Genomic DNA, 25,170 nt, shown 5'->3' on the forward strand with positions numbered 1-25,170 from the left:
CGGGTGCTCCGGTTTCCTCCCACAGTCCAAAGATGTGCGGGTTAGGTTGATCGGCTATGATAAATTGACCCTTAGTGTTAGGGGGATTAAATACGTGGGGTTACAGGGATAGGGTGGGATATGTGTTGGTGTAGGGGTTATGGGGATCGGGTGGGATATGTGTCGGTGCAGGCTCGATGGGCCGAAATGGCCTCTATCTGCACTGTGGGGTTTCTGTGATCCTGTGATCAATGATTTGGATGAGGGGACTAAATGTAACATTTCCAAATTTGCTGACGATACAAAGCTAGGTGGCAGTGTCAGATGTGAAGAGGCTTCAAGGGGATCTCGACAGGCTTAGTGAGTGGGCGAGAACATGGCAGATGGAATATAATGTGGATAAATGTGAAGTTATCCACTTTGGAAGAAAAAACAGAAAGGCAGAGTATTTCCTAAATGGTGAAAGATTGGGGAATGCAGATGCTCAAAGGGACCTGGGTGTCCTTGTACATGAGTCACTGAAAGTGAGTGTGCAGGTGCAGCAAGCCATTAGGAAGGCAAATGGTATGCTGGCCTTCATTACAAGAGGATTTGAGTACAGGAGTAAAGAAGTCTTACTCCAATTCTATAGGGCCTTGGTGAGACCACACCTGGAGTACTGTGTACAATTTTGGTCTCCTTACCTAAGGAAGGATATACTTGCCATAGAGGGAGTGCAACGAAGGTTCACGAGATTGATTCCTGGGATGGCGGGACTGTCGTATGAGAAGAAATTGAGTAAACTGGGCCTGTATTCTCTTGAATTCAGAAGAATGAGAGGGGATCTCATTGAAGCATACAAAATTATTACAGGGCTTGATAGGGTGGATGCTGGGAGAATGTTTCCCTTGGCTGGGGAGTCTAGAACCAGGGGCCACAGCCTCAGGATAAAGGGTAGGCCATTCAGGACTGAGATGAGAAGAAATTTCTTCACTCAGAGGGTGGTGAATCTTTGGAATTCTCTACCCCAGAGGGCTGTGGAGGCTCAGTCATTGGGTATATTCAAAACAGAAGTCGATAGATTTCTGACTAGTAAGGGCATCAAGGGATATGGCGATAGGGCCGGTGAATGGAGTTGAGGCAGAAGATCAGCCGCGATCTCATTGAATGGCGGAGCAGGCTCGAAGGGCCGAATGGCCTACTCCTGCTCCTATTTCTTATGTAACCCTCCCAGATCTCTGCGCTCCTCCAATTCTGGCCTATTGACCATCCCCCCCAATTTCCATCGCTCCACCATTGGCGGCTGTGCCTTCAGCCGCCTGGGGCCCTGAGCTCTGGAATTCCCCCCCATAAACCTCTCCTCCTTTAAGACGCTCGATTAAAAACTACCTATTGGACCAAGCTTTTGCTCACCTGTCCCTAATATCTCCTTCTGTTGAATTTTGTCTGATTCACTGCATTAAATTAAAGGCCCTATATAAATGGGAGATGTTCTCCCTTGTCCTCGTTCTCTCAATCTCGCTCTTGCTCTGAAGGTTCGATGAGCTGATGAACATCATTAAGACCATCCGAAATGCTATGAAGATCCGAGACATGGCCAAGTGCCTGGAGGAGTTTGAGATCCTGGGTAAAGCCTACCTGAAGTCCAAGAGTATCGTAGACAAGGAGGGAATCCCCAAGTTCTACATCCGCATCCTGGTGGACCTCGAGGACATGGTCAATGAGGTGTGTCTCCATCGTCTGGGGAATCCAGACTGCCCGTCTGGTGTCTCCCTGGGCACCCTCTGTCTATCCCTGTCGGCCTCTCGCGCGCTCTCTCTCCTCCCCCTCTGCCTCTCGCTCTCTCGGCCCCTCTCTCGCTCTCTCGGCCCCCCTCTCTCGCTCTCTCGGCCTCGCTCTCTCGGCCCCCCTCTCTCGCTCTCTCAGCCCCCCTCTCTCGCTCTCTCGGCCCCCCCTCTCTCGCTCTCTCGGCCCCCCCCTCTCTCGCTCTCTCGGCCCCCCCTCTCTCGCTCTCTCGGCCCTCGCTCTCTCGGCCCCCCCCTCTCTCGCTCTCTCGGCCCCCCCTCTCTCGCTCTCTCGGCCCCCCCTCTCTCGGCCCCCCCTCTCTCGCTCTCTCGGCCCCCCCTCTCTCTCTCGCTCTCTCGGCCCCCCCCTCTCTCGCTCTCTCGGCCCCCCCTCTCTCGCTCTCTCGGCCTCGCTCTCTCGGCCCCCCTCTCTCGCTCTCTCGGCCCCCCTCTCTCGCTCTCTCGGCCCCCCCTCTCTCGCTCTCTCGGCCCCCCCTCTCTCGCTCTCTCGGCCCCCCCCTCTCTCGCTCTCTCGGCCCCCCCCCTCTCTCGCTCTCTCGGGCCCCCCCTCTCTCGCTCTCTCGGCCCCCCTCTCTCGGCCCCCCCTCTCTCGCTCTCTCGGCCCCCCCCTCTCTCGCTCTCTCGGCCCCCCTCTCTCGCTCTCTCGGCCCCCCTCTCTCGCTCTCTCGGCCCCCCTCTCTCGCTCTCTCGGCCCCCCCTCTCTCGCTCTCTCGGCCCCCCCTCTCTCGCTCTCTCGGCCCCCCCCTCTCTCGCTCTCTCGGCCCCCCCTCTCTCGCTCTCTCGGCCCCCCCTCTCTCGCTCTCTCGGCCCCCCCTCTCTCTCGCTCTCTCGGCCCCCCCTCTCTCGCTCTCTCGGCCCCCCCCCCTCTCTCGCTCTCTCGGCCCCCCCCTCTCTCGCTCTCTCGGCCCCCCCTCTCTCGCTCTCTCGGCCCCCCCTCTCTCGCTCTCATCGGCCCCCCCCCTCTCTCGCTCTCTCGGCCCCCCCTCTCTCGCTCTCTCGGCCCCCCCTCTCTCGCTCTCTCGCCCCCCCTCTCTCGCTCTCTCGGCCCCCCCTCTCTCGCTCTCTCGGCTCCCCCCCTCTCTCGCTCTCTCGGCCCCCCCCTCTCTCGCTCTCTCGGCCCCCCCCTCTCTCGCTCTCTCGGCCCCCCCTCTCTCGCTCTCTCGGCCCCCCCTCTCTCGCTCTCTCGGCCCCCCCTCTCTCGCTCTCTCGGCCCCCCCTCTCTCGCTCTCTCGGCCCCCCCCTCTCTCGCTCTCTCGGCCCCCCCTCTCTCGCTCTCTCGGCCCCCCCCTCTCTCGCTCTCTCGGCCCCCCCTCTCTCGCTCTCTCGGCCCCCCCTCTCTCGCTCTCTCGGCCCCCCCTCTCTCGCTCTCTCGGCCCCCCCTCTCTCGCTCTCTCGGCCCCCCCCTCTCTCGCTCTCTCGGCCCCCCCCTCTCTCGCTCTCTCGGCCCCCCCTCTCTCGCTCTCTCGGCCCCCCTCTCTCGCTCTCTCGGCCCCCCCCTCTCTCGCTCTCTCGGCCCCCCCCTCTCTCGCTCTCTCGGCCCCCCCCTCTCTCGCTCTCTCGGCCCCCCCTCTCTCGCTCTCTCGGCCCCCCCCCTCTCTCGCTCTCTCGGCCCCCCTCTCTCGCTCTCTCGGCCCCCCCTCTCTCGCTCTCTCGGCCCCCCCTCTCTCGCTCTCTCGGCCCCCCCTCTCTCGCTCTCTCGGCCCCCCCCTCTCTCGCTCTCTCGGCCCCCCCCCTCTCTCGCTCTCTCGGCCCCCCCCTCTCTCGCTCTCTCGGCCCCCCCCTCTCTCGCTCTCTCGGCCCCCCCTCTCTCGCTCTCTCGGCCCCCCTCTCTCTGTGAAGACCGCTCCCCGAGCTAACCCCTCTCTCTGCCCCTCTCTCTCTATCTGCCCCCCCCCCCCCCCTCTCTCTCTGAAGACCGCTCCCGAGCTAACCCCTCTCTCTCTCTCTTCCTCTCACTGTTCACAGGTCTGGGAGGATCGCGAGGGCCGCAAGAAGATGAACAAGAACAACTCCAAGGCCCTGGCCACGATGAGACAGAAGATTCGCAAATATAACCGGGACTTTGAATCGGAGCTCACAGCATACAGAGAGGTGAGGAGAGGGCTGAGGGGGCGGGATAGGACCAGAGTCCATCCCTGGCCAGGGCCCACTGCTCCGTGCCGGAGTTTGTGCTCCACTCGAGCCTCCTCCCGCCCCTCTTCATCTCACCCCATCACCATATCCCTCTATTCCTTTCTCCCTCAGTGTGTTTATCCAGCTTCCCCTTAAATGTATCTCTGCTATTCGCCTCAACCACTCCCTGTGGTAGCGAGTTCCACATTCTCACCACTCTCTGAGGAAAGAAGTTTCTCCTGAATTCCCTGTTGGATTTATCAGTGACTATCTTATATTGATGGCCCCTAGTTCTGGTCTCTCCCACAACTGGAAACATCTTCTCTACCTCGACCCTATCGAAACCCTTCATAATCTTACAGACCTCGATCAGGTCGCCCCTCAGCCTTCTCTTTTCCAGAGAAAAGAGCCCCAGCCTGTTCAATCTTTCCTGATAGGTGTAACCTCGCAGTTCTAGCATTATCCTTGTAAATTTTATCTGCACCTTCTCCAGTGCCTCTATCTTATTTATAATATGCAGATCAGTATTGTGCACAGTGCTCCAGGTGTGGTCTAACCAGACCAGAACTGTGCACAGTGCTCCAGGTGTGGTCTAACCAGACCAGAACTGTGCACAGTGCTCCAGGTGTGGTCTAACCAGACCGGAACTGTGCACAGTGCTCCAAGTGTGGTCTAACCAGACCAGGACTGTGCACAGTGCTCCAAGTGTGGTCTAACCAGACCGGAACTGTGCACAGTGCTCCAGGTGTGGTCTAACCAGACCGAACTGTGCACAGTGCTCCAGGTGTGGTCTAACCAGACCAGGACTGTGCACAGTGCTCCAGGTGTGGTCTAACCAGACCAGAACTGTGCACAGTGCTCCAACTGTGGTCTCGTGTCAAACCTGGTGTTATTTTTGTTCTCTCTCATTCAGAATCCCGAAAAGTCGGCTGATGAAGAAGAAGAACCAGATGAAGATGAAGGTAAGGAATTCTACCCTCCCCCAACAGTCTGACTCTCACCGGGGGTACGGGACCCGTGGGCGCCGACTCTCCCCGGGGCACGGGTCCCCGTGGGCTCTGACTCTCCCCAGGGTACGAGTCCCTACGGGCACCGACTCTCCCCGGGGGTACGGGTCCCCCATGGATACTGACTTTCCCCGGGGTACGGGTCCCCATGTGCACTGATTCTCCCCAGGGTACAGGTCCCCACGGGCACCGACTGTCCCCGGGGCGCGGGTCCCCGCGGGCACCGACTCCCCCCCCGGGGCGCGGGTCCCCGCGGGCACCGACTCCCCCCCCCGGGGTGCGGGTCCCCGCGGGCACCGACACCCCCCCCCCCCCGGGGCGCGGGTCCCCGCGGGCACCGACTCCCCCCCGGGGCGCGGGTCCCCGCGGGCACCGACTCTCTCGGTGTAGGGGTTCCCCAACAGTCCGACTCTCCCTGGGGTACTGACTGCTCTCTCTCTCTATCCCCCTCTCTCTCGCCCCCAGCGTCCATGGATGAGGAAGATGATGTCGAAATGTCGGCGGCCGTGTTCCTGAAGAAGAAAGCAGAGCCGCCTCCGGACAGCAAGAAGTTACTGAAGAAGGAGGAGGTCAGAGTGCACGACACGCAAATGTTCGATTTTTGAACCCTCCCCAATCCTGACTCTCCTCCCCACCCTTGTAAAGCTCACTGTCTCTGACTGTTACACTGTCCCTCGGTCAGTGTGTAAAGCTCACTGTCCCTCGGGTCAGTGTGTAAAGCTCACTGTCCCTCGGGTCAGTGTGTAAAGCTCACTGTCTCTGACCGTTACACTGTCTTCGGGTCAGTGTGTAAAGCTCACTGTCCCTCGGTCAGTGTGTAAAGCTCACTGTCCCTCGGGTCAGTGTGTAAAGCTCACTGTCTCTGACCGTTACACTGTCCCTCGGTCAGTGTGTAAATCTCACTGACTCTGACCGTTACACTAAAAATTCCAGTAGATTAGTCAAGCACGTTTTACCTTTTGTAAATGCATGTTGACTTTGTCCGATCCTGTCACTGTTTTCCAAGTGCTCTGCTATTACATCTTTTATAATGGACTCCAGCATTTTCCCCACTACCGATGTCAGGCTTACTGGTCTGTAATTCCCCATTTTCTCTCTACCACCTTTTTTGAACAGTGGGGTAACATTAGCTACCCTCCAATCCATGGGTACTGTTCCAGAGTCTATCGAATGTTGGAAGATGATCAGCGATGCATCTACTATTTCTAGGGCCACTTACTTAAGTACCTTGGATGTAGATTATCAGGCCCTGGGGATTTATCGGCCTTCAATCCCGTCAATTTCCCTAACACCATTTCCCTACAAATACTGATTTCTTTCATTTCCTCCCTTTCATCAGACCCTATGTTCCCCGACATCTTTGGGAGGTTATTTGTGTCCTCCTTTGTGAGACAGAACCAAAGTATGTATTTAATTGGTCTGCCATTTCTTTGTTCCCCATTATAAATTCCCCTGATTCTGACTGCAGGGGACCTACGCTTGACTTCACCAATCTTTTTCTCTTCACATATCTATAAAAGCTTTTACAGTCAGTTTTTATGTTCTCTGCAAGCTTACTCTCATACTCTGTTTTCCCTTTCTTAATTAATCCCTTTGTCCTCCTTTGTTGGATCCTAAACTGCTCCCAATCCTCAGGTTTACTGCTTTTTCTGGCCAATTTATATGTCCTCTCCTTGGATCTTATGCTATCCCTAATTTCCCTTGTTAGCCACGGTTGAGTCCCTCGGGTCAGTGTGTAAAGCTCACTGTCTCTGACCGTTACACTGTCCCTCGGGTCAGTGTGTAAAGCTCACTGTCTCTGACCGTTACACTATCCCTCGGGTCAGTGTGTAAAGCTCACTGTCTCTGACCGTAACACTGTCCACACACTCTCTCGCAGGACGAGGAGGAGGATGATGACGATGAGGATGATGAAGATTGGGGGACTCCCTCAGACGATTCGGACTCTGAGTCGGACGACGATGACAGCAAGTACACCTCGCTGGCACACAAGTTCTTGAAGAAGTAAGTGAGTGCTGGGAAAGGTCCACAGGACCCGGGGGTGCAGGGGAGGAAGGGTGCGAGGGGTAGGGAGGGAGGGGGGAGCGAGAAGTGGTGAGGGGCGGGGGCGGCGAGGGATCAGGGAACAGGGGAAGAAGAGAAGCATGGGGAGGGAGCGAGTGCAAGGGAGGGAGAGAAGGGGTAGGACAGGGAGCGAGGGGGATCAGGGAGCAGAGGGCAGAGGGAGGGAGAGGAGGAGGGGGGGGAGGGGAGCGAGGGGTGGTGTGGAGGAGAGGGAGGGATGGGAGCAGGGGATCGGGGAGCGGAGGGCAGAGGGAGGGAGCACCCATGGGGAGGGAGTGAGAGGGCAAGGGAGGGAGAGGAGGGGAGCGAGAGGTGGTGAGGAGAGGGAGCGAGGCGGGCAGGGGATCAGGGAACGGAGGGCAGAGGGATTGAGAACCCATGGGGTAAGGGTGAGAGGGCAAGGGAGGGAGAGGAGGCGTGAGAAGGGGAGCGAGAGGTAGTGTGGAGGCGAGGGAGCGAGGGGGGGGGGGCAGGGGATCAGGGAACGATGTGCAGAGGGAGGGAGGGGAGAGGAGAGAAGGGGTGAGAGAAGGAGGGAAGGGGAGCGAGAGGGCAAGGGAGGAAGAGGAGGGAAGGGGAGTGAGAGGTGGTGTGGAGGGGGGCGAGGGATCAGGGAACAGAGGGCGAGGGAGGGAGAACCCATGGGGAAGGAGGGGTGAGAGGGAGGGAAGGGGAGCGAGAGGTGGTGTGGAGGCGAGGGAGCGAGGGGGGGGGCAGGGGATCAGGGAACGATGTGCAGAGGGAGGGAGGGGAGAGGAGAGAAGGGGTGAGAGAAGGAGGGAAGGGGAGCGAGAGGGCAAGGGAGGAAGAGGAGGGAAGGGGAGTGAGAGGTGGTGTGGAGGGGGGCGAGGGATCAGGGAACAGAGGGCGAGGGAGGGAGAACCCATGGGGAAGGAGGGGGAGCGAGAGGTGGTGTGGAGGCGAGGGAGCGAGGGGGGGTGCAGGGGATCAGGGAACGATGTGCAGAGGGAGGGAGGGGAGAGGAGAGAAGGGGTGAGAGAAGGAGGGAAGGGGAGCGAGAGGGCAAGGGAGGAAGAGGAGGGAAGGGGAGTGAGAGGTGGTGTGGAGGGGGGCGAGGGATCAGGGAACAGAGGGCGAGGGAGGGAGAACCCATGGGGAAGGAGGGGTGAGAGGGAGGGAAGGGGAGCGAGAGGTGGTGTGGAGGAGAGGGGGGGCAGGGGATCAGGGAATAGGGGCAGAGGGAGGGAGCGGAGGGATGAGAGAGGAAGGGTCATACACATTGAGGGGTTTGCGGGGGGTTACATTATATACAGCTTCCACATTAAAAATGAGTTCTCAGGTGACTGATGAGTCCAATGCGGGACCGACAGTCTCGGTCACAGCTGGGGCAGACGGTGGTTGAAGGGGCGGGTGGGTGGGGTGCTTGGGTTGACGTGCACTCCTTGCGCTGCCTGCGCTTGGCTTCCGCTTGCTCCCGGCGAAGAGACTCGAGGTGTTCGGCGCCTTCCCGGATGCTTCTCCTCCACGTTGTGCGGTCTTGAGCCAGGGATTCCCAGGTGTCGGTGGGGGATGTTACACTTTTTCAAGGAGGCTTTGAGGGTGTCCTTGAAGCGTTTCCTCTGCCCACCTGGGGCTCTCTTGCCGTGCCGGAGCTCCGAGTAGCGCGCTTGTTTTGGGAGTCTCGTACCGCGGAATGCGGACAATGTGACCCGTCCATCGGAGCTGATCGAGCGTGGTCAAAGCTTCGATGCTGGGGATGTTGGCCTGAGCGAGAACACTGACGTTGGTGCGCCTATCCTGCCAAAGGATTTGCAGGATCTTGCGGAGGCAGCGTTGGTGGTACCTCTCAGCGCTTTGAGGTGCCCGATAGCTGGGAGAGAGTCACATCGAGGGGTTCGGGGGGGGTTATATACAGAGTAACAGATAGCTGGGAGAGAGTCATCTTGAGGGGTTCGGGGGGGGCTATATTATATACAGGGTGACAGATAGCGGGGAGAGAGTCACCTCGAGTGGTTCGGGGGGATTATATTATATACAGGGTGACAGATAGCGGGGAGAGTCACCTCGAGGGGTTTGGGGGTGTTATATACAGGGTGACAGATAGCGGGGAGAGAGTCACCTCGAGTGGTTCGGGGGGATTATATTATATACAGGGTGACAGATAGCGGGGAGCGTCACCTCGAGGGGTTTGGGGGTGTTATATACAAGGTGACCGATAGCGGGGAGAGAGTCACCTCGAGTGGTTCGGGGGGATTATATTATATACAGGGTGACAGATAGCGGAGAGAGTCACCTCGAGTGGTTCGGGGGGGGTTATATACAAGGTGACAGATAGCGGGGAGAGAGTCACCTCGAGTGGTTCGGGGGGATTATATTATATACAGGGTGACAGATAGCGGGGAGCGTCACCTCGAGGGGTTCGGGGGGATTATATTATATACAGGGTGACAGATAGCGGGGAGAGTCACCTCGAGGGGTTTGGGGGTGTTATATACAGGGTGACAGATAGCGGGGAGAGTCACCTCGAGGGGTTTGGGGGTGTTATATACAAGGTGACAGATAGCGGGGAGAGAGTCACCTCGAGTGGTTCGGGGGGATTATATTATATACAGGGTGACAGATAGCGGGGAGAGTCACCTCGAGGGGTTTGGGGGTGTTATATACAGGGTGACAGATAGCGGGGAGAGTCACCTCGAGGGGTTTGGGGGTGTTATATACAAGGTGACAGATAGCGGGGAGAGAGTCACCTCGAGTGGTTCGGGGGGATTATATTATATACAGGGTGACAGATAGCGGGGAGAGAGTCACCTCGAGTGGTTCGGGGGGGTTATATTATATACAGGGTGACAGATAGCGGGGAGAGAGTCACCTCGAGTGGTTCGGGGGGGGTTATATTATATACAGGGTGACAGATAGCGGGGAGAGTCACCTCGAGGGGTTTTGGGGTGTTATATACAGGGTGACAGATAGCGGGGAGAGAGTCACCTCGAGTGGTTCGGGGGGGGTTATATTATATACAGGGTGACAGATAGCGGGGAGAGAGTCACCTCGAGTGGTTCGGGGGGATTATATTATATACAGGGGTGACAGATAGCGGGGAGAGTCACCTCGAGGGGTTCGGGGGTGTTATATACAAGGTGACAGATAGCGGGGAGAGAGTCACCTCGAGTGGTTCGGGGGGATTATATTATATACAGGGTGACCGATAGCGGGGAGAGAGTCACCTCGAGGGGTTTGGGGGTGTTATATACAAGGTGACCGATAGCGGGGAGAGAGTCACCTCGAGTGGTTCGGGGGGATTATATTATATACAGGGTGACAGATAGCGGGGAGAGAGTCACCTCGAGTGGTTCGGGGGGATTATATTATATACAGGGTGACCGATAGCGGGGAGAGAGTCACCTCGAGGGGTTTGGGGGTGTTATATACAGGGTGACAGATAGCGGGGAGAGTCACCTCGAGTGGTTTGGGGGTGTTATATACAGGGTGACAGATAGCGGGGAGAGTCACCTCGAGTGGTTCGGGGGGATTATATTATATACAGGGTGACAGATAGCGGGGAGAGTCACCTCGAGGGGTTTGGGGGTGTTATATACAAGGTGACAGATAGCGGGGAGAGTCACCTCGAGGGGTTTGGGGGTGTTATATTATATACAGGGTGACCGATAGCGGGGAGAGAGTCACCTCGAGTGGTTCGGGGGGATTATATTATATACAGGGTGACAGATAGCGGGGAGAGAGTCACTTCGAGGGGTTTGGGGGTGTTATATACAAGGTGACAGATAGCGGGGAGAGAGTCACCTCGAGTGGTTCGGGGGGATTATATTATATACAAGGTGACAGATAGCGGGGAGCGTCACCTCGAGGGGTTTGGGGGTGTTATATACAAGGTGACCGATAGCGGGGAGAGAGTCACCTCGAGTGGTTCGGGGGTGTTATATACAGGGTGACAGATAGCGGGGAGAGAGTCACCTCGAGGGGTTCGGGGGTGTTATATACAGGGTGACAGATAGCGGGGAGAGAGTCACCTCGAGGGGTTCGGGGGGATTATATTATATACAGGGTGACAGATAGCGGGGAGAGTCACCTCGAGTGGTTCGGGGGGATTATATTATATACAGGGTGACAGATAGCGGGGGAGAGTCACCTCGAGGGGTTCGGGGGTGTTATATACAAGGTGACAGATAGCGGGGAGAGAGTCACCTCGAGTGGTTCGGGGGGATTATATTATATACAGGGTGACAGATAGCGGGGAGAGAGTCACCTCGAGTGGTTCGGGGGGATTATATTATATACAGGGTGACAGATAGCGGGGAGAGTCCCCTCGAGGGGTTCGGGGGTGTTATATACAGGGTGACAGATAGCGGGGAGAGTCACCTCGAGGGGTTCGGGGGGTGTTATATACAAGGTGACAGATAGCGGGGAGAGAGTCACCTCGAGTGGTTCGGGGGTGTTATATACAAGTGACAGATAGCGGGGAGAGAGTCACCTCGAGGGGTTTGGGGGTGTTATATACAAGGTGACAGATAGCGGGGAGAGTCACCTCGAGTGGTTCGGGGGTGTTATATACAAGGTGACAGATAGCGGGGAGAGTCACCTCGAGGGGTTCGGGGGTGTTATATACAAGGTGACAGATAGCGGGGAGAGTCACCTCGAGGGGTTTGGGGGTGTTATATACAAGGTGACAGATAGCGGGGAGAGTCACTTCGAGGGGTTTGGGGGTGTTATATACAGGGTGACAGATAGCGGGGGAGAGAGTCACCTCGAGTGGTTCGGGGGTGTTATATACAGGGTGACAGATAGCGGGAGAGAGTCACCTCGAGTGGTTCGGGGGTGTTATATACAGGGTGACAGATAGCGGGGAGAGTCACCTCGAGGGGTTCGGGGGTGTTATATACAAGGTGACAGATAGCGGGGAGAGAGTCACCTCGAGTGGTTCGGGGGGATTATATTATATACAGGGTGACAGATAGCGGGGAGAGTCACCTCGAGTGGTTCGGGGGGATTATATTATATACAGGGTGACAGATAGCGGGGAGAGAGTCACCTCGAGTGGTTCGGGGGTGTTATATACAGGGTGACAGATAGCGGGGAGAGAGTCACCTCGAGGGGTTCGGGGGTGTTATATACAGGGTGACAGATAGCGGGGAGAGTCACCTCGAGGGGTTCGGGGGTGTTATATACAGGGTGACAGATAGCGGGGAGAGAGTCACCTCGAGTGGTTCGGGGGGATTATATTATATACAGGGTGACAGATAGCGGGGAGAGAGTCACCTCGAGTGGTTCGGGGGTGTTATATACAGGGTGACAGATAGCGGGGAGAGAGTCACCTCGAGGGGTTTGGGGGTGTTATATACAGGGTGACAGATAGCGGGGAGAGTCACCTCGAGGGGTTTGGGGGTGTTATATACAAGGTGACAGATAGCGGGGAGAGTCACCTCGAGGGGTTTGGGGTGTTATATACAAGGTGACAGATAGCGGGGAGAGAGTCACCTCGAGGGGTTTGGGGGTGTTATATACAAGGTGACAGATAGCGGGGAGAGTCACCTCGAGGGGTTTGGGGTGTTATATACAAGGTGACAGATAGCGGGGAGAGAGTCACCTCGAGTGGTTCGGGGGTGTTATATACAGGGTGACAGATAGCGGGGAGAGAGTCACTTCGAGGGGTTTGGGGGTGTTATTGTACAAGGTGACAGATAGCGGGGAGAGTCACCTCGAGGGGTTTGGGGGTGTTATATACAGGGTGACAGATAGCGGGGAGAGAGTCACTTCGAGGGGTTTGGGGGTGTTATATACAAGGTGACAGATAGCGGGGAGAGAGTCACCTCGAGTGGTTCGGGGGGATTATATTATATACAGGGTGACAGATAGCGGGGAGAGAGTCACCTCGAGTGGTTCGGGGGTGTTATATACAGGGTGACAGATAGCGGGGAGAGAGTCACTTCGAGTGGTTCGGGGGTGTTATATACAGGGTGACAGATAGCGGGGAGAGTCACCTCGAGTGGTTCGGGGGTGTTATATACAGGGTGACAGATAGCGGGGAGAGAGTCACCTCGAGGGGTTCGGGGGGTGTTATATACAGGTGACAGATAGCGGGAGAGTCACCTCGAGGGGTTTGGGGGTGTTATATACAAGGTGACAGATAGCGGGGAGAGTCACCTCGAGGGGTTTGGGGGTGTTATATACAAGGTGACAGATAGCGGGGAGAGTCACCTCGAGGGGTTTGGGGGTGTTATATACAGGGTGACAGATAGCGGGAGAGAGTCACTTCGAGGGGTTCGGGGGTGTGGGTGACCGATAGCGGGGAGAGAGTCGGTTCGGGGGTGTTATATACAAGGTGACCGATAGCGGGGAGAGATGTAAGATTAGGATCATAGGCTCACACACAGATTACCCAACAGGGCTTTAGGAGTTGCAAGGCTTTTATTAAAGAGCTACAGTTTTAAACCATAATCAGATATTACATATGGTTTAAGCCGAGTATAATAGACATACAACCCCTGACAGTAGGAGCGATCTACGACTCCCGAATCGGAATGCCACGGCCGGGGAGGCAGTAGGGTGGTCTCGGATTGGGTGGATTCCTGCAGTCTGCCGCAGTGGTCACTTCGGTTGGGTCATCTCTCAAGCTGTTGGAGGTGTGAGGCCATCCGCCACCTCAGAGGCTAAACTTAACCAAGGTGTTAGGCCGTAGCCACATCGGGGAAGCCTTCGCCCCTGACTGCCTGATTTCCTCTCTCGGTCGTCTATATTTATAAGTTATTTCGGTGGGCTGGTAATCTCCCGGTGTCAATCGTTTGATCCCCATCCTATTGTCCAATTGTGAAGCGGGAAGGTAACCCCCCGCCGTCCCTTTCTACATGACTGACGAGGCCTCCCTCTCATCTTTCTGAGGAATGTTTTATGTTTCTTTAAGGACATTTTATGACTTTTCGGCTCCATTTTTGCCTATTATCCCACCACCCTGTGATGTTTTGCATTTTACGATTCCCTTATCACTTCTATTTGTCTTTTGATGCTTGATATTCGACCTTGCTGGCATTTCTGCTCTCTGTTCCCGGCTGCATGTTGTCAGCCTCTGTTCTAAGGATTAAAACCCATCTTTGAATCTAGCAGCTATTTCTTACAATTCCCTTTGAGAAGGAAATATCCTTATTGACTTCTCGCAATCGGCTCTTGACTAATCTAGCTACAGGAAACTTTTTTTTTATCCGGCACAGATGGGACCGGCGTGGTGCCGGTTTATCAAAAAGTCCAGATTACAGAGAGTTATAGTTAAAAGGTACGAGAGCTCGTACACAGCAACAAATCCAGGCTTCCCTGTTGCTTAGCAACAGCTGCAAGAAGCCCGACCACAGACCAAGTGTCCCTGTTGCTTAGCAACAAGTGCAGGAACCTCCGATTACACAGCCAAGAATCAAGAAACGGCCACTAATATGAAGAAAAACTTAACTGAACCTACTCCTGAATTTTGCCGGTTAACCGAGACTTCCGGTTGTTTGGGTGCCGGTAAATCGAGAGTTTCCTGTAGCTCTTATTGCTCTCTCAACTTGGGCGTTAGTTAGTAGGGAGTCTTGAAGATTTCTCCCTTCCTTACAGTCCATTCCTTTGAGGAGAAAGGAGCAACCTCTGACCCCCTTACTCAAATTCAATTCACTGTTCCGGTGTTCCAATTCTGCCCCACCTTGGGTATCCTCTGTTTCTTCTATCTTTCCTGATGTTACCCCGCCTGGGGTCTCCTCTACATTGCTTCAGATCTTCTCTTTTAGTGTGCTCAATTAATTTGTTAGTGCTGGTTAGTCATAGGCATGAGTACCCAATTGGCTTATGTATCAAAGTCTTACTACATAGTGAATACATATATCCAATACACTATCATTACAAGTTGGATAACTACCAGAGCGTGTGAAATAATACGAACCTACGGGTGTGCTGATGTATTAAGCCCAATATCCCACCAGTGTGAGTTGTCCTCTATGCTGTCAATTTCAGTATCCATTCTCGAGTTGTCTTGCTCCAAAACATAAAAATGCTTTAGGGAGGAGTTCAGTCATATCATGAGCTCACTGAAACCCTCACAACAGGGGAATATATGTCCCGAACTATGCCACACAATTGGGCAGCCCCTACTTAAGTATCCCATTTACTGTCAGTTTCATTTGAGCATAGGTTTTGATATTGAGTATAACGTGTTGGTTGATGGGACAGGTCCTGTTAGACCTGTAAAGCATGGTAGTTGCGGTAGTAGTGACACAGGAGGCACCACCATAACCACCTCATTCTGGATTCGTACTGGTTTTTCCCACACTCTGTTACCTACAAAACATCATTATTACAGTTTAACATCTAATCAACTTAAAAGATTCTCCAGATCTCTCTTTTACTCATATCCATCTTGTGGATAATTCTTACTAAACATGATTTCTCCTTAGCCCTCGATTATCCCAATCCAAATTCCATGCAACTCTCCACTTCAACTTCAATCCCTCTAACAGGTACCAGTGTGTTTAACTCTATTCTGATTGTTTCATTAATTAGATAGTTTCTCGATGGAGTATGTGTCAATGCTTTAAAGGTTGTTTCGCTCTCCTAGAAACATAGAAACATAGAAGGCAGGAGTAGGCCATTCGGCCCCTCGAGCCTGCTCCGCCATTCAGTGCAATCATGGCTGATCATCCAATTTCATCCCTGCTATCTCCCCATACCCCTGGATCCCTTTAGCCTTAAGAAATATATCCAACTCCTTCTTGAATATATTTAATGAATTGGCTTCTACTGCCTTCTGTGGTAGAGAATTCCACAGGTTCACCACTCTCTGGGTGAAGAAATTCCTCCTCATCTCTATCCTAAATGGCCTACCCCTTATCCTTAGACTGTGACCCCTGGCTCTGGACTCCCTGACCATCGGGAACATCCTTCCTGCATCTAGTTTGTCCAGTCCTGTCAGAATTTTATACGTTTCAATGAGATCCCCTCTCATTCTTCTAAACTCCAGCAAGTACAAGCCCAATCGACCCAATCTCTCCTCATACGTCATTCCTGCCATCCGAGGTATCCGCCTGATGAATCTTCGCTGAACTCCTTCCATGGCAAGAACATCCTTCCTCAGATAAGGCGACCAAAACTGCACACAATACTCTAGATGTGGTCTCACCAAGGCCCTGTACAACTGCAGCAAGACATCCTTGTTCCTGTACTCAAACCCTCTCGCTACGAAGGCCAACATACCATTTGCCTTCTTAACCGCCTGCTGCACCTGCATGCTTACCTTCAGCGACTGGTGCACAAGGACACCCAGGTCTCATTGGCAATAGGTTGGGAGAAGGGGAAGTACATTCAGATAATCTGCCTTCCTGTTTTTGCCACCAAAGTGGATAACCTCACATTTATCCACGTTATATTGCATCTGCCATGCTTTTGCCCAATCACCCAACCTGTCCAAATCATCCTGGAGTTTCTCGGCATCCTCCTCACAGCACACACACCCACCCAGCTTTGTGTCGTCTGCAAATTTGGAGATATTACATCTAGTTCCCTTGTCTAGATCATTAATATATATTGTGAATAGCTGGGGTCCCAGGACCGATCCCTGCGTTACCCCACTAGTCACTGCCCGCCACTCGGAAAAAGACCCGTTTATTCCAACTCTTTCATTATAGGCACAGACACAAATGTCTCCAAGAGAAAGCTATCAATTTATTATTCTTAACTACACTTTCCTGACTCTCACTAGAAAGTTTGGAAAATTCCCATTCGGTGGTGTAATTTTCCAGTTTCTATCTTGCGCCCTCAATCACTTCCTCTCTCCATTTTACACATCCCATTAATTATCATTCGTGAGCCCTGGAGGAACTTTACTGTCCAGTACAATATTTAAGATTGAAAACATATCAAACATTCTCACTTGGTCCAAGTTAGTAACACTTTTTATTTATCATTATTTTAGAGGATCTTTTATTTTCCCAAAAGTAACCCAATATATAGTGCCTGAGTCCATTTTGTTATTACAAAATGATCCCAAAATCCAAACAGCAGTATTGTTGAACTGACAGGTTTTATCAATGCTCAATTTCATTTCTATCAATTTATCCTCCATTTCCAATTTCAGAAACAAGTGATTCTCAGGCTAGGTAGCTTACACAGTGTTTTAACATTAGAGACAGAAGTGCTGCAATTAGTTTACAAGGTAACTTCCATATAACAAAAGAAAGAAGATAATCCATTGTGACTCTGCTTAGAGCGCAAGGGGTTAATTTATCAAATCATAATTTTCCTTCTGTCACTGTGGGGAAATTTAACTTAAAATTAAGAAACTTAAATTTAATAATGTCCAATATCTTTAAATTTCATACTAAAGTTGTTGCTTGGTGAACTTAAACAGCTGTCAGTGGAAAGGGTTAACTCCTTTGCAGGTTTTTAAGAAGGTGGAGCAAAACATTATCAGGCGCACGCAATTGCGTCACTTCACGTAAATTAGAAACAACTTTCCCGATCGAAAAAGACAGTTGTGTTTTCACGATTTAACTAAACACGAACAGAACAGATAAACCAAAACAAAATAGCACATTCTTGCAGAAAACAGTAAATTACGTCATCATTTCTTATTGTCCTTTCTTCAGATGCCTTTCCAATATACTGTAAAAACATTGAATATAACTGGAGAAAAATTAGTTTTTCACATTTAAGCAAATCAAATCAAACTGCTTTGGAAGATTTCACCATAGCAACCGCGACTCCAAGGTTAAATCTTAGACTGAAACTTAATCTTTTGTTAAACAAACTTTTTGTTGTTGTTCTCAGTTTTTACACACCAGCTTAACTTAAATTAGTTCAAAGTTCTTTTTCCTAATTCTTGGGGCACAATCTTATTCACACATTCTTAAAACTTCCAAAATCCAAGACAAGACACAAGAGCTACAGCTTTAAAGCATAATCAGATATTACATATGGGCCCAGAAATTCGGGTCGGGGGCTTCCCGCGGGTGCAAGCCCCCGACCTGCACTTACCTAGCGCGCCGGCCGTTGAGCTGTGGGCCCCCGTGGGATTCCGATCCTGGGCCTCCTCCAACTGCCGGCGCGCAGTGCTTGCGTATCCCAGGGGCGCAGTTAGTTCGAAGCGTCCCCTGGGATCACGTGGGCCATGGAGAGCCAATGGTAGCAGGGAATGCTTCATTCATAAGCTTGACAGGAAGGGCTGTCAAACCTATAAATACTATAAGCCCCAAAACATCACTAAAACCTCAAATAAATTTTTAAAAAACCATCACATTTTTAAAATAACTAAATTACATAAAATAACTTTTAAACAATAATTTAAATTTTTGAAAAAATTAATTACATTTTCTAACGGGGCTAAAAATAAACTTACCTTTCTTTAAAGTATTTAAAAATAATAAACCTGTGGAAAAAATGTTTTAATTTTAATTACTTCACCACTTACCTTGTTAAAAGCAGGCCTTGCGACTGCTTTTTACATGTGTACCTCCTGGAGACTTACCCTCCCGGAGAAACCTGCAAAAAAAACGTAAGTTCCAGGCGTCCGCGCTGCCTCTCCGGCGCACGCGTTCGACTTCTGAACCCCTTCCTTTAAGGGAACGGAAGTTCCGGTTTCCCGCGCATGTGCAGTGCATGCACGAAACCGGCACTTCCATTGGGCCTACGGGTGAGTATCCCGTGCGTACTCACCCGTGGAGACCCGAAGTTCTGGGCCAATGTTTAAGCTGAGTATAATAGACATGCAACCCGTGACGGTAGGAACGATCTACGACTCCCGAATCGGAATGTCACGACTGGACGGACGGGGAAGGCAGTACGGTGGTCTCGGATTGGGTGGATTCCTGCAGTCTGCTGCAGCGGTCACTTCCGTTGGGTCATCTCTCGAGCTGTTGGAGGTGTGAGGCCGTCAGCCACCTCAGAGGCTTAACTTGACCAAGGTGTTAGGCCGTAGCCACCTCGGGGAAGCCTTCGCCCCAACTGCCTGATTTCCTCTCTCGGTCGTCTATATTTATGGTTATTTCGGTGGGCTGGTAATCGCTTGGTGTCAATCATTTGATCCCCCATCCTATTGTCCAATTGTGAAGCGGGAAGGCATCCCTCGCCGTCCCTTTCTGCATGACTGACGAGGCCTCCCTCATCTTTCTGAGGAATGTTTTGTTATGTTTCTTTAAGGACATTTTATGTCTTTTTGGCTCCACTTTTTGTCTATTATCCCACCACCCTGTGATGTTTTGCATTTTACGATTCCCTTATCATTTCTATTTGTCTTGATGCTTGATATTCGACCTTGCTGGCATTTATGCTCTCTGTTCCCGGCTGCATGTTGTCAGTATCTGTTCTAAGGTTCAAAGATGGGTTTTAATTCTAACAACTATTTCTTGAAGAGAGTCACCTCGAGGGGTTCGGGGGCTTATATTATATACAGGGTAACGGATAGCGGGGAGAGAGTCACATCGAGGGGTTCGGGGGGTTATATTATATACAGGGTGACAGATAGCGGGGAGAGAGTCACAGCGAGCAGTTCGGGGGGGTTATATTATATACAAGGTGACAGATAGCGGGAGAGAGTCACAGCGAGGGGTTCGGGGGGGTTATATTATATACAGGGTGACAGATAGCGGGAGAGAGTCACAGCGAGGAGTCCGGGGGGGTTATATTGTATACAGGGTGACAGATAGCGGGAGAGAGTCACCTCGAGGGGTTCAGGGGGGTTATATTATATACAGGGTAACGGATAGCGGGGAGAGAGTCACAGCGAGGAGTTCGGGGGGGTTATATTATATACAGGGTGACAGCGGGGAGAGAGACACCTCGATCCGTCATGTAACCCTCTGTCTCGCCCGCAGGCAGCCTACAGAAGAAGAAAAACGTGCCGCAGAAAAGAAGAAGGACGATAAGATGAAAAAAAGGATGGAAAGGAAAGACAAGAAGAGGAATGAGGAAGAGGACGAGGAGGACAACGAGGGGGGCGAGTGGAAACCAGTCAAGGGCGGTGCTCCCATGGTCTCGGTACGTATCACGGGCGCCAACTCTCCCCGGGGTACGGGTCCCAGGGGCACCGACTCCCCGGGGTACGGGTCCCCGCGGGCTCCGACTCTCCCCGGGGTACGGGTCCCAGGGGCACCGACTCTCCCCGGGGTACGGGTCCCCGCGGGCGCTGACTCTCCCCGGGCTACGGGTCCCCACGGGCACCGACTCTCCCCGGGGTACGGGTCCCCGCGGGCTCCGACTCTCCCCGGGCTACGGGTCCCCGCGGGCACCGACTCTCCCCGGGGTACGGGTCCCCACGGGCACCGACTCTCCCCGGGGTACGGGTCCCCACGGGCTCCGACTCTCCCCGGGCTACGGGTCCCCACGGGCACCGACTCTCCCCGGGGTACGGGCCCCTGCGGGCTTCCACTCTCCCCTGGGGCCTTTCCTGCTGTGTGTGGGGGTGGTGATGCTGATCATTTGTTCTTTCTCCTCTTGTTCAGGAGAAGCCGAAAATGTTCGCCAAGGGCACGGAGATAAACCATGCCGTGGTATTGAAGAAACTGAACGAGATTTTACAGGCTCGCGGGAAAAAGGGGACAGACAGGTAATCTCCGAGGGCAGCGGGAATCTGCTCTGTACGTGGGAACAGGAGGAGGCCATTCAGCCCTTCGAGCCTGTTACACAGGAACAGGAGGGGGCCCAGTCAGCCCCTCGAGCCTGTTACACAGGAACAGGAGGAGCCCCATTCAGCTCCTCGAGACTGTTACACAGGAACAGGAGGAGGCCCATTCAGCCCCTCGAGCCTGCTCCACCATTCTATCAGATTGTGACTGATCTCTATCTTAACTCCATTTACCCTCCTTGGCTCCATATCCCTTGATACCCTTACCCAACGATAATCCATCGCTCTCGATCTTGAAAACCCCAATTGACCCTCAGCATCCACAGCCTTTTGGGGCAGTTTTGGTTGCCTTATCTGAGGAAGGATGTTCTTGCCATGGAGGGAGTGCAGCGAAGATTCACCAGACTGATACCTGGGAAGGTAGGAATGACATATGAGGAGAGATTGGGTCGATTGGGCTTATACTCGCTGGAGTTTAGAAGAATGAGAGGGGATCTCATTGAAACTTATCAAATTCTAACAGGACTAGACAGACTAGACGCAGGAAGGATGTTCCCGATGGCCGGGGAGTCCAGAACCAGGGCTCACAGTCTAAGGATAAGGGGTAAGCCATTTAGGACAGAGATGAGGAGGAATTTCTTCACCCAGAGAGTGGTGTACCTGTGGAATTCTCTACCACAGAAGGCAGTTGAGGCCAATTCATCAAATATATTCAAGAAGGAGTTAGATATATTTCTTAAGGCTAAAGGGATCAAGGGATATGGGGAGAAGGCAGGGACAGGGTACTGAATTTGGATGATCAGCCATGATCTCATTGAATGGCAGAGCAGGCTCGAGGGGCCGAATGGCCTACTCCTGCTCCTATCTTCTGTTTCTATGTGCCCAGAACTGCTCACAGTGCTCCAGGTGTGGTCTAACCAGGGCTTCCTTGTCAATCTCGGGTCGAAATGCACTCCTCCTGTCAGAAGGTTGCGGGTTCAAGTCCCACTCCAGAGATTGGAGCACAAAATCTAGGCAGTCATTACAGTGCAGTACTGAGGGAGTGCCGCACTGTCGGAGGGGCAGTACTGAGGGAGTGCAGCACTGTCGGAGGGGCTGTACTGAGGGAGCGCCGCACTGTCGGAGGGGCAGTACTGAGGGAGTGCAGCACTGTCGGAGGGGCAGTACTGAGGGAGTGCAGCACTGTTGGAGGGGCTGTACTGAGGGAGCGCCGCACTGTCGGAGGGGCAGTACTGAGGGAGTGCAGCACTGTCGGAGGGGCAGTACTGAGGGAGTGCAGCACTGTCGGAGGGGCAGTACTGAGGGAGTGCTGCACTGTCGGAGGGTCAGTACTGAGCGAGCGCCGCACTGTCGGAGGGGCAGTACTGAGGGAGTGCCGCACTGTCGGAGGGGCAGTACTGAGGGAGTGCAGCACTGTCGGAGGGGCAGTACTGAGGGAGTGCAGCACTGTCGGAGGGGCGGTACTGAGGGAGTGCCGCACTGTCGGAGGGTCAGTACTGAGGGAGTGCCGCACTGTCGGAGGGGCAGTACTGAGGGAGTGCCGCACTGTCGGAGGGGCAGTACTGAGGGAGCGCTGTACTGTCGGAGCGGCAGTACTGAGGGAGCGCTGTACTGTCGGAGCGGCAGTACTGAGGGAGCGCTGTACTGTCGGAGCGGCAGTATTGAGGGAGCGCTGTACTGTCGGAGCGGCAGTACTGAGGGAGCGCTGTACTGTCGGAGCGGCAGTACTGAGGGAGCGCTGTACTGTCGGAGGAATGCCGTCTTTCGGATGAGACGGTAAACCAAGGTCGTTATCTCTCTCTCTCTCTCTCTCTCTCTCTCTCTCTCTCTCTCTCTCTCTCTCTCTCTCTCTCTCTCTCTCTCTCTCTCTCTCTCTCTCTTCCCCTCTCTTCCCCCCCCCCCCCCCCCCCCCCCCACAGATGTAAAAGATCCCACAGTGCTATTTCGAAGAAGAGCAGGGGAGTTCTCCCCGGTGTCCTGGGGCCAATATTTATCCCTCAACCAACATCTCTCTAATACAGATGATCTGGTCATTGTCATCTTGCTGTGCGCAAATCTGCTGCCGCGTTTCCCGCATTACAACAGTGACTGCACTTCCGAAAGTACTGCACTGGCTGTGAAGCGCTTTGGGACGTCCTAAGGTGGTGAAAGGTGCTATATCAATGCAGGTATTTCTTTCTGCCCCCTAATTACACAGGGCCGCCCAGATCGAGATGTTCACGGAGCTGTGCACCATCGCAACCTTGCACAACCTGGGAGAAGGCATCACTTTGAAAATCAAGTTCAACATTGTGGCATCGCTGTATGACTACAATCCCAATCTCGCCTCCTGCATGAAGGTAGGGTCTGAAGATCAGCCCCCCCCCCCCCCCCCCCCCTAGTTAGTCGGTGCTCCCTCCACACTGTCCCGTCAAACACTCCCAGGGCAGGTACAGCACGGGTTAGATACAGAGTAAAGCTCCCTCTACACTGTCCCATCAAACACTCCCAGGGCAGGTACAGCACGGGTTAGATACAGAGTAAAGCTCCCTCTACACTGTCCCATCAAACACTCCCAGGGCAGGTACAGCATGGGGTTAGATACAGAGTAAAGCTCCTTCTACACTGTCCCATCAAACATTCCCAGGGCAGGTACAGCACGGGGTTAGATACAGAGTAAAGCTCCCTCTACACTGTCCCATCAAACACTCCCAGGGCAGGTACAGCACGGGTTAGATACAGAGTAAAGCTCCCTCTACACTGTCCCATCAAACACTCCCAGGGCAGGTACAGCACGGGTTAGATACAGAGTAAAGCTCCCTCTACACTGTCCCCATCAAACACTCCCGGGGCAGGTACAGCACGGGTTAGATACAGAGTAAAGCTCCCTCTACACTGTCCCCATCAAACACTCCCGGGGCAGGTACAGCACGGGGTTAGATACAGAGTAAAGCTCCCTCTACACTGTCCCATCAAACACACCCAGGGCAGGTACAGCATGGGTTAGATACAGAGTAAAGCTCCCTCTACACTGTCCCATCAAACACTCCCAGGGCAGGTACAGCACGGGTTAGATACAGAGTAAAGCTCCCTCTACACTGTCCCATCAAACACTCCCAGGGCAGGTACAGCACGGGTTAGATACAGAGTAAAGCTCCCTCTACACTGTCCCATCAAACACTCCCAGGGCAGGTACAGCACGGGTTAGATACAGAGTAAAGCTCCCTCTACACTGTCCCATCAAACACTCCCAGGGCAGGTACAGCACGGGTTAGATACAGAGTAAAGCTCCCTCTACACTGTCCCATCAAACACTCCCAGGGCAGGTACAGCATGGGGTTAGATAGAGTAAAGCTCCCTCTACACTGTCCCCATCAAACACACCCAGGGCAGGTACAGCACGGGTTAGATACAGAGTAAAGCTCCCTCTACACTGTCCCATCAAACACTCCCGGGGCAGGTACAGCACGGGTTAGATACAGAGTAAAGCTCCCTCTGCACTGTCCCATCAAACACTCCCAGGGCAGGTACAGCGCGGGTTAGATACAGAGTAAAGCTCCCTCTACACTGTCCCATCAAACACTCCCAGGGCAGGTACAGCACGGGTTAGATACAGAGTAAAGCTCCCTCTACACTGTCCCATCAAACACTCCCAGGGCAGGGACAGCACGGGTTAGATACAGAGTAAAGCTCCCTCTACACTGTCCCTTCAAACACTCCCAGGGCAGGTACAGCACGGGTTAGATACAGAGTAAAGCCCCCTCTACACTGTCCCATCAAACACTCCCAGGGCAGGTACAGCACGGGTTAGATACAGAGTAAAGCTCCCTCTACACTGTCCCATCAAACACTCCCAGGGCAGGTACAGCACAGGGTTAGATACAGAGTAAAGCTCCCTCTACACTGTCCCTTCAAACACTCCCAGGGCAGGTACAGCACGGGTTAGATACAGAGTAAAGCTCCCTCCACACTGTCCCATCAAACACTCCCAGGGCAGGTACAGCACGGGTTATATACAGTGTAGAGCTCCCTCTACACTGTCCCATCAAACACTCCCAGGGCAGGTACAGCACGGGTTAGATACAGAGTAAAGCTCCCTCTACACTGTCCCATCAAACACTCCCAGGGCAGGTACAGCACGGGTTAGATGCAGAGTAAAGCTCCCTCTACACTGTCCCATCAAACACTCCCAGGGCAGGTACAGCACGGGTTAGATACAGAGTAATGCTCCCTCTACACTGTCCCATCAAACACTCCCAGGGCAGGTACAGCACGGGTTAGATACAGAGTAAAGCTCCCTCTACACTGTCCCATCAAACACTCCCAGGGCAGGTACAGCACGGGTTAGATACAGAGTAAAGCTCCCTCTACACTGTCCCATCAAACACTCCCAGGGCAGGTACAGCATAGGTTAGAGAGAGAGTAAAGCTCCCTCTACACTGTCCCATCAAACACTCCCAGGGCAGGTCCAGCATAGGTTAGATAGAGAGTAAAGCTCCCTCTACACTGTCCCATCAAACACTCCCAGGGCAGGTCCAGCACAGGGTTAGATACAGAGTAAAGCTCCCTCTACACTGTCCCATCAAACACTCCCAGGGCAGGTACAGCACGGGTTATATACAGTGTAGAGCTCCCTCTACACTGTCCCATCAAACACTCCCAGGGCAGGGACAGCACGGGTTAGATACAGAGT

The 25,170-nt window shown here is 53.4% G+C and overlaps 1 protein-coding gene across 1 annotated transcript in view; it reads left to right on the forward strand.

The window, feature by feature from the left end:
* eif3c (eukaryotic translation initiation factor 3, subunit C) overlaps positions 1-25,170 on the forward strand; it is a 56,344-nt gene that overhangs the window by 11,908 nt on the left and 19,266 nt on the right. The window contains exons 4-11 of the mRNA XM_085974464.1: positions 1,494-1,683; positions 3,729-3,854; positions 4,789-4,837; positions 5,348-5,451; positions 6,762-6,886; positions 19,750-19,912; positions 20,377-20,480; positions 22,696-22,837. Coding sequence (XP_085830590.1) covers positions 1,494-1,683; positions 3,729-3,854; positions 4,789-4,837; positions 5,348-5,451; positions 6,762-6,886; positions 19,750-19,912; positions 20,377-20,480; positions 22,696-22,837 — 1,003 coding nt within the window. The remainder of the gene's footprint in view (positions 1-1,493; positions 1,684-3,728; positions 3,855-4,788; positions 4,838-5,347; positions 5,452-6,761; positions 6,887-19,749; positions 19,913-20,376; positions 20,481-22,695; positions 22,838-25,170) is intronic.

The sequence above is a fragment of the Somniosus microcephalus genome, unplaced genomic scaffold, assembly GCF_052327205.1.
Source record: "Somniosus microcephalus isolate GS21.2 unplaced genomic scaffold, FLI_Smic_1.0 unresolved_chr1, whole genome shotgun sequence".
Classification (NCBI taxonomy): Eukaryota; Metazoa; Chordata; class Chondrichthyes; order Squaliformes; family Somniosidae; genus Somniosus; species Somniosus microcephalus.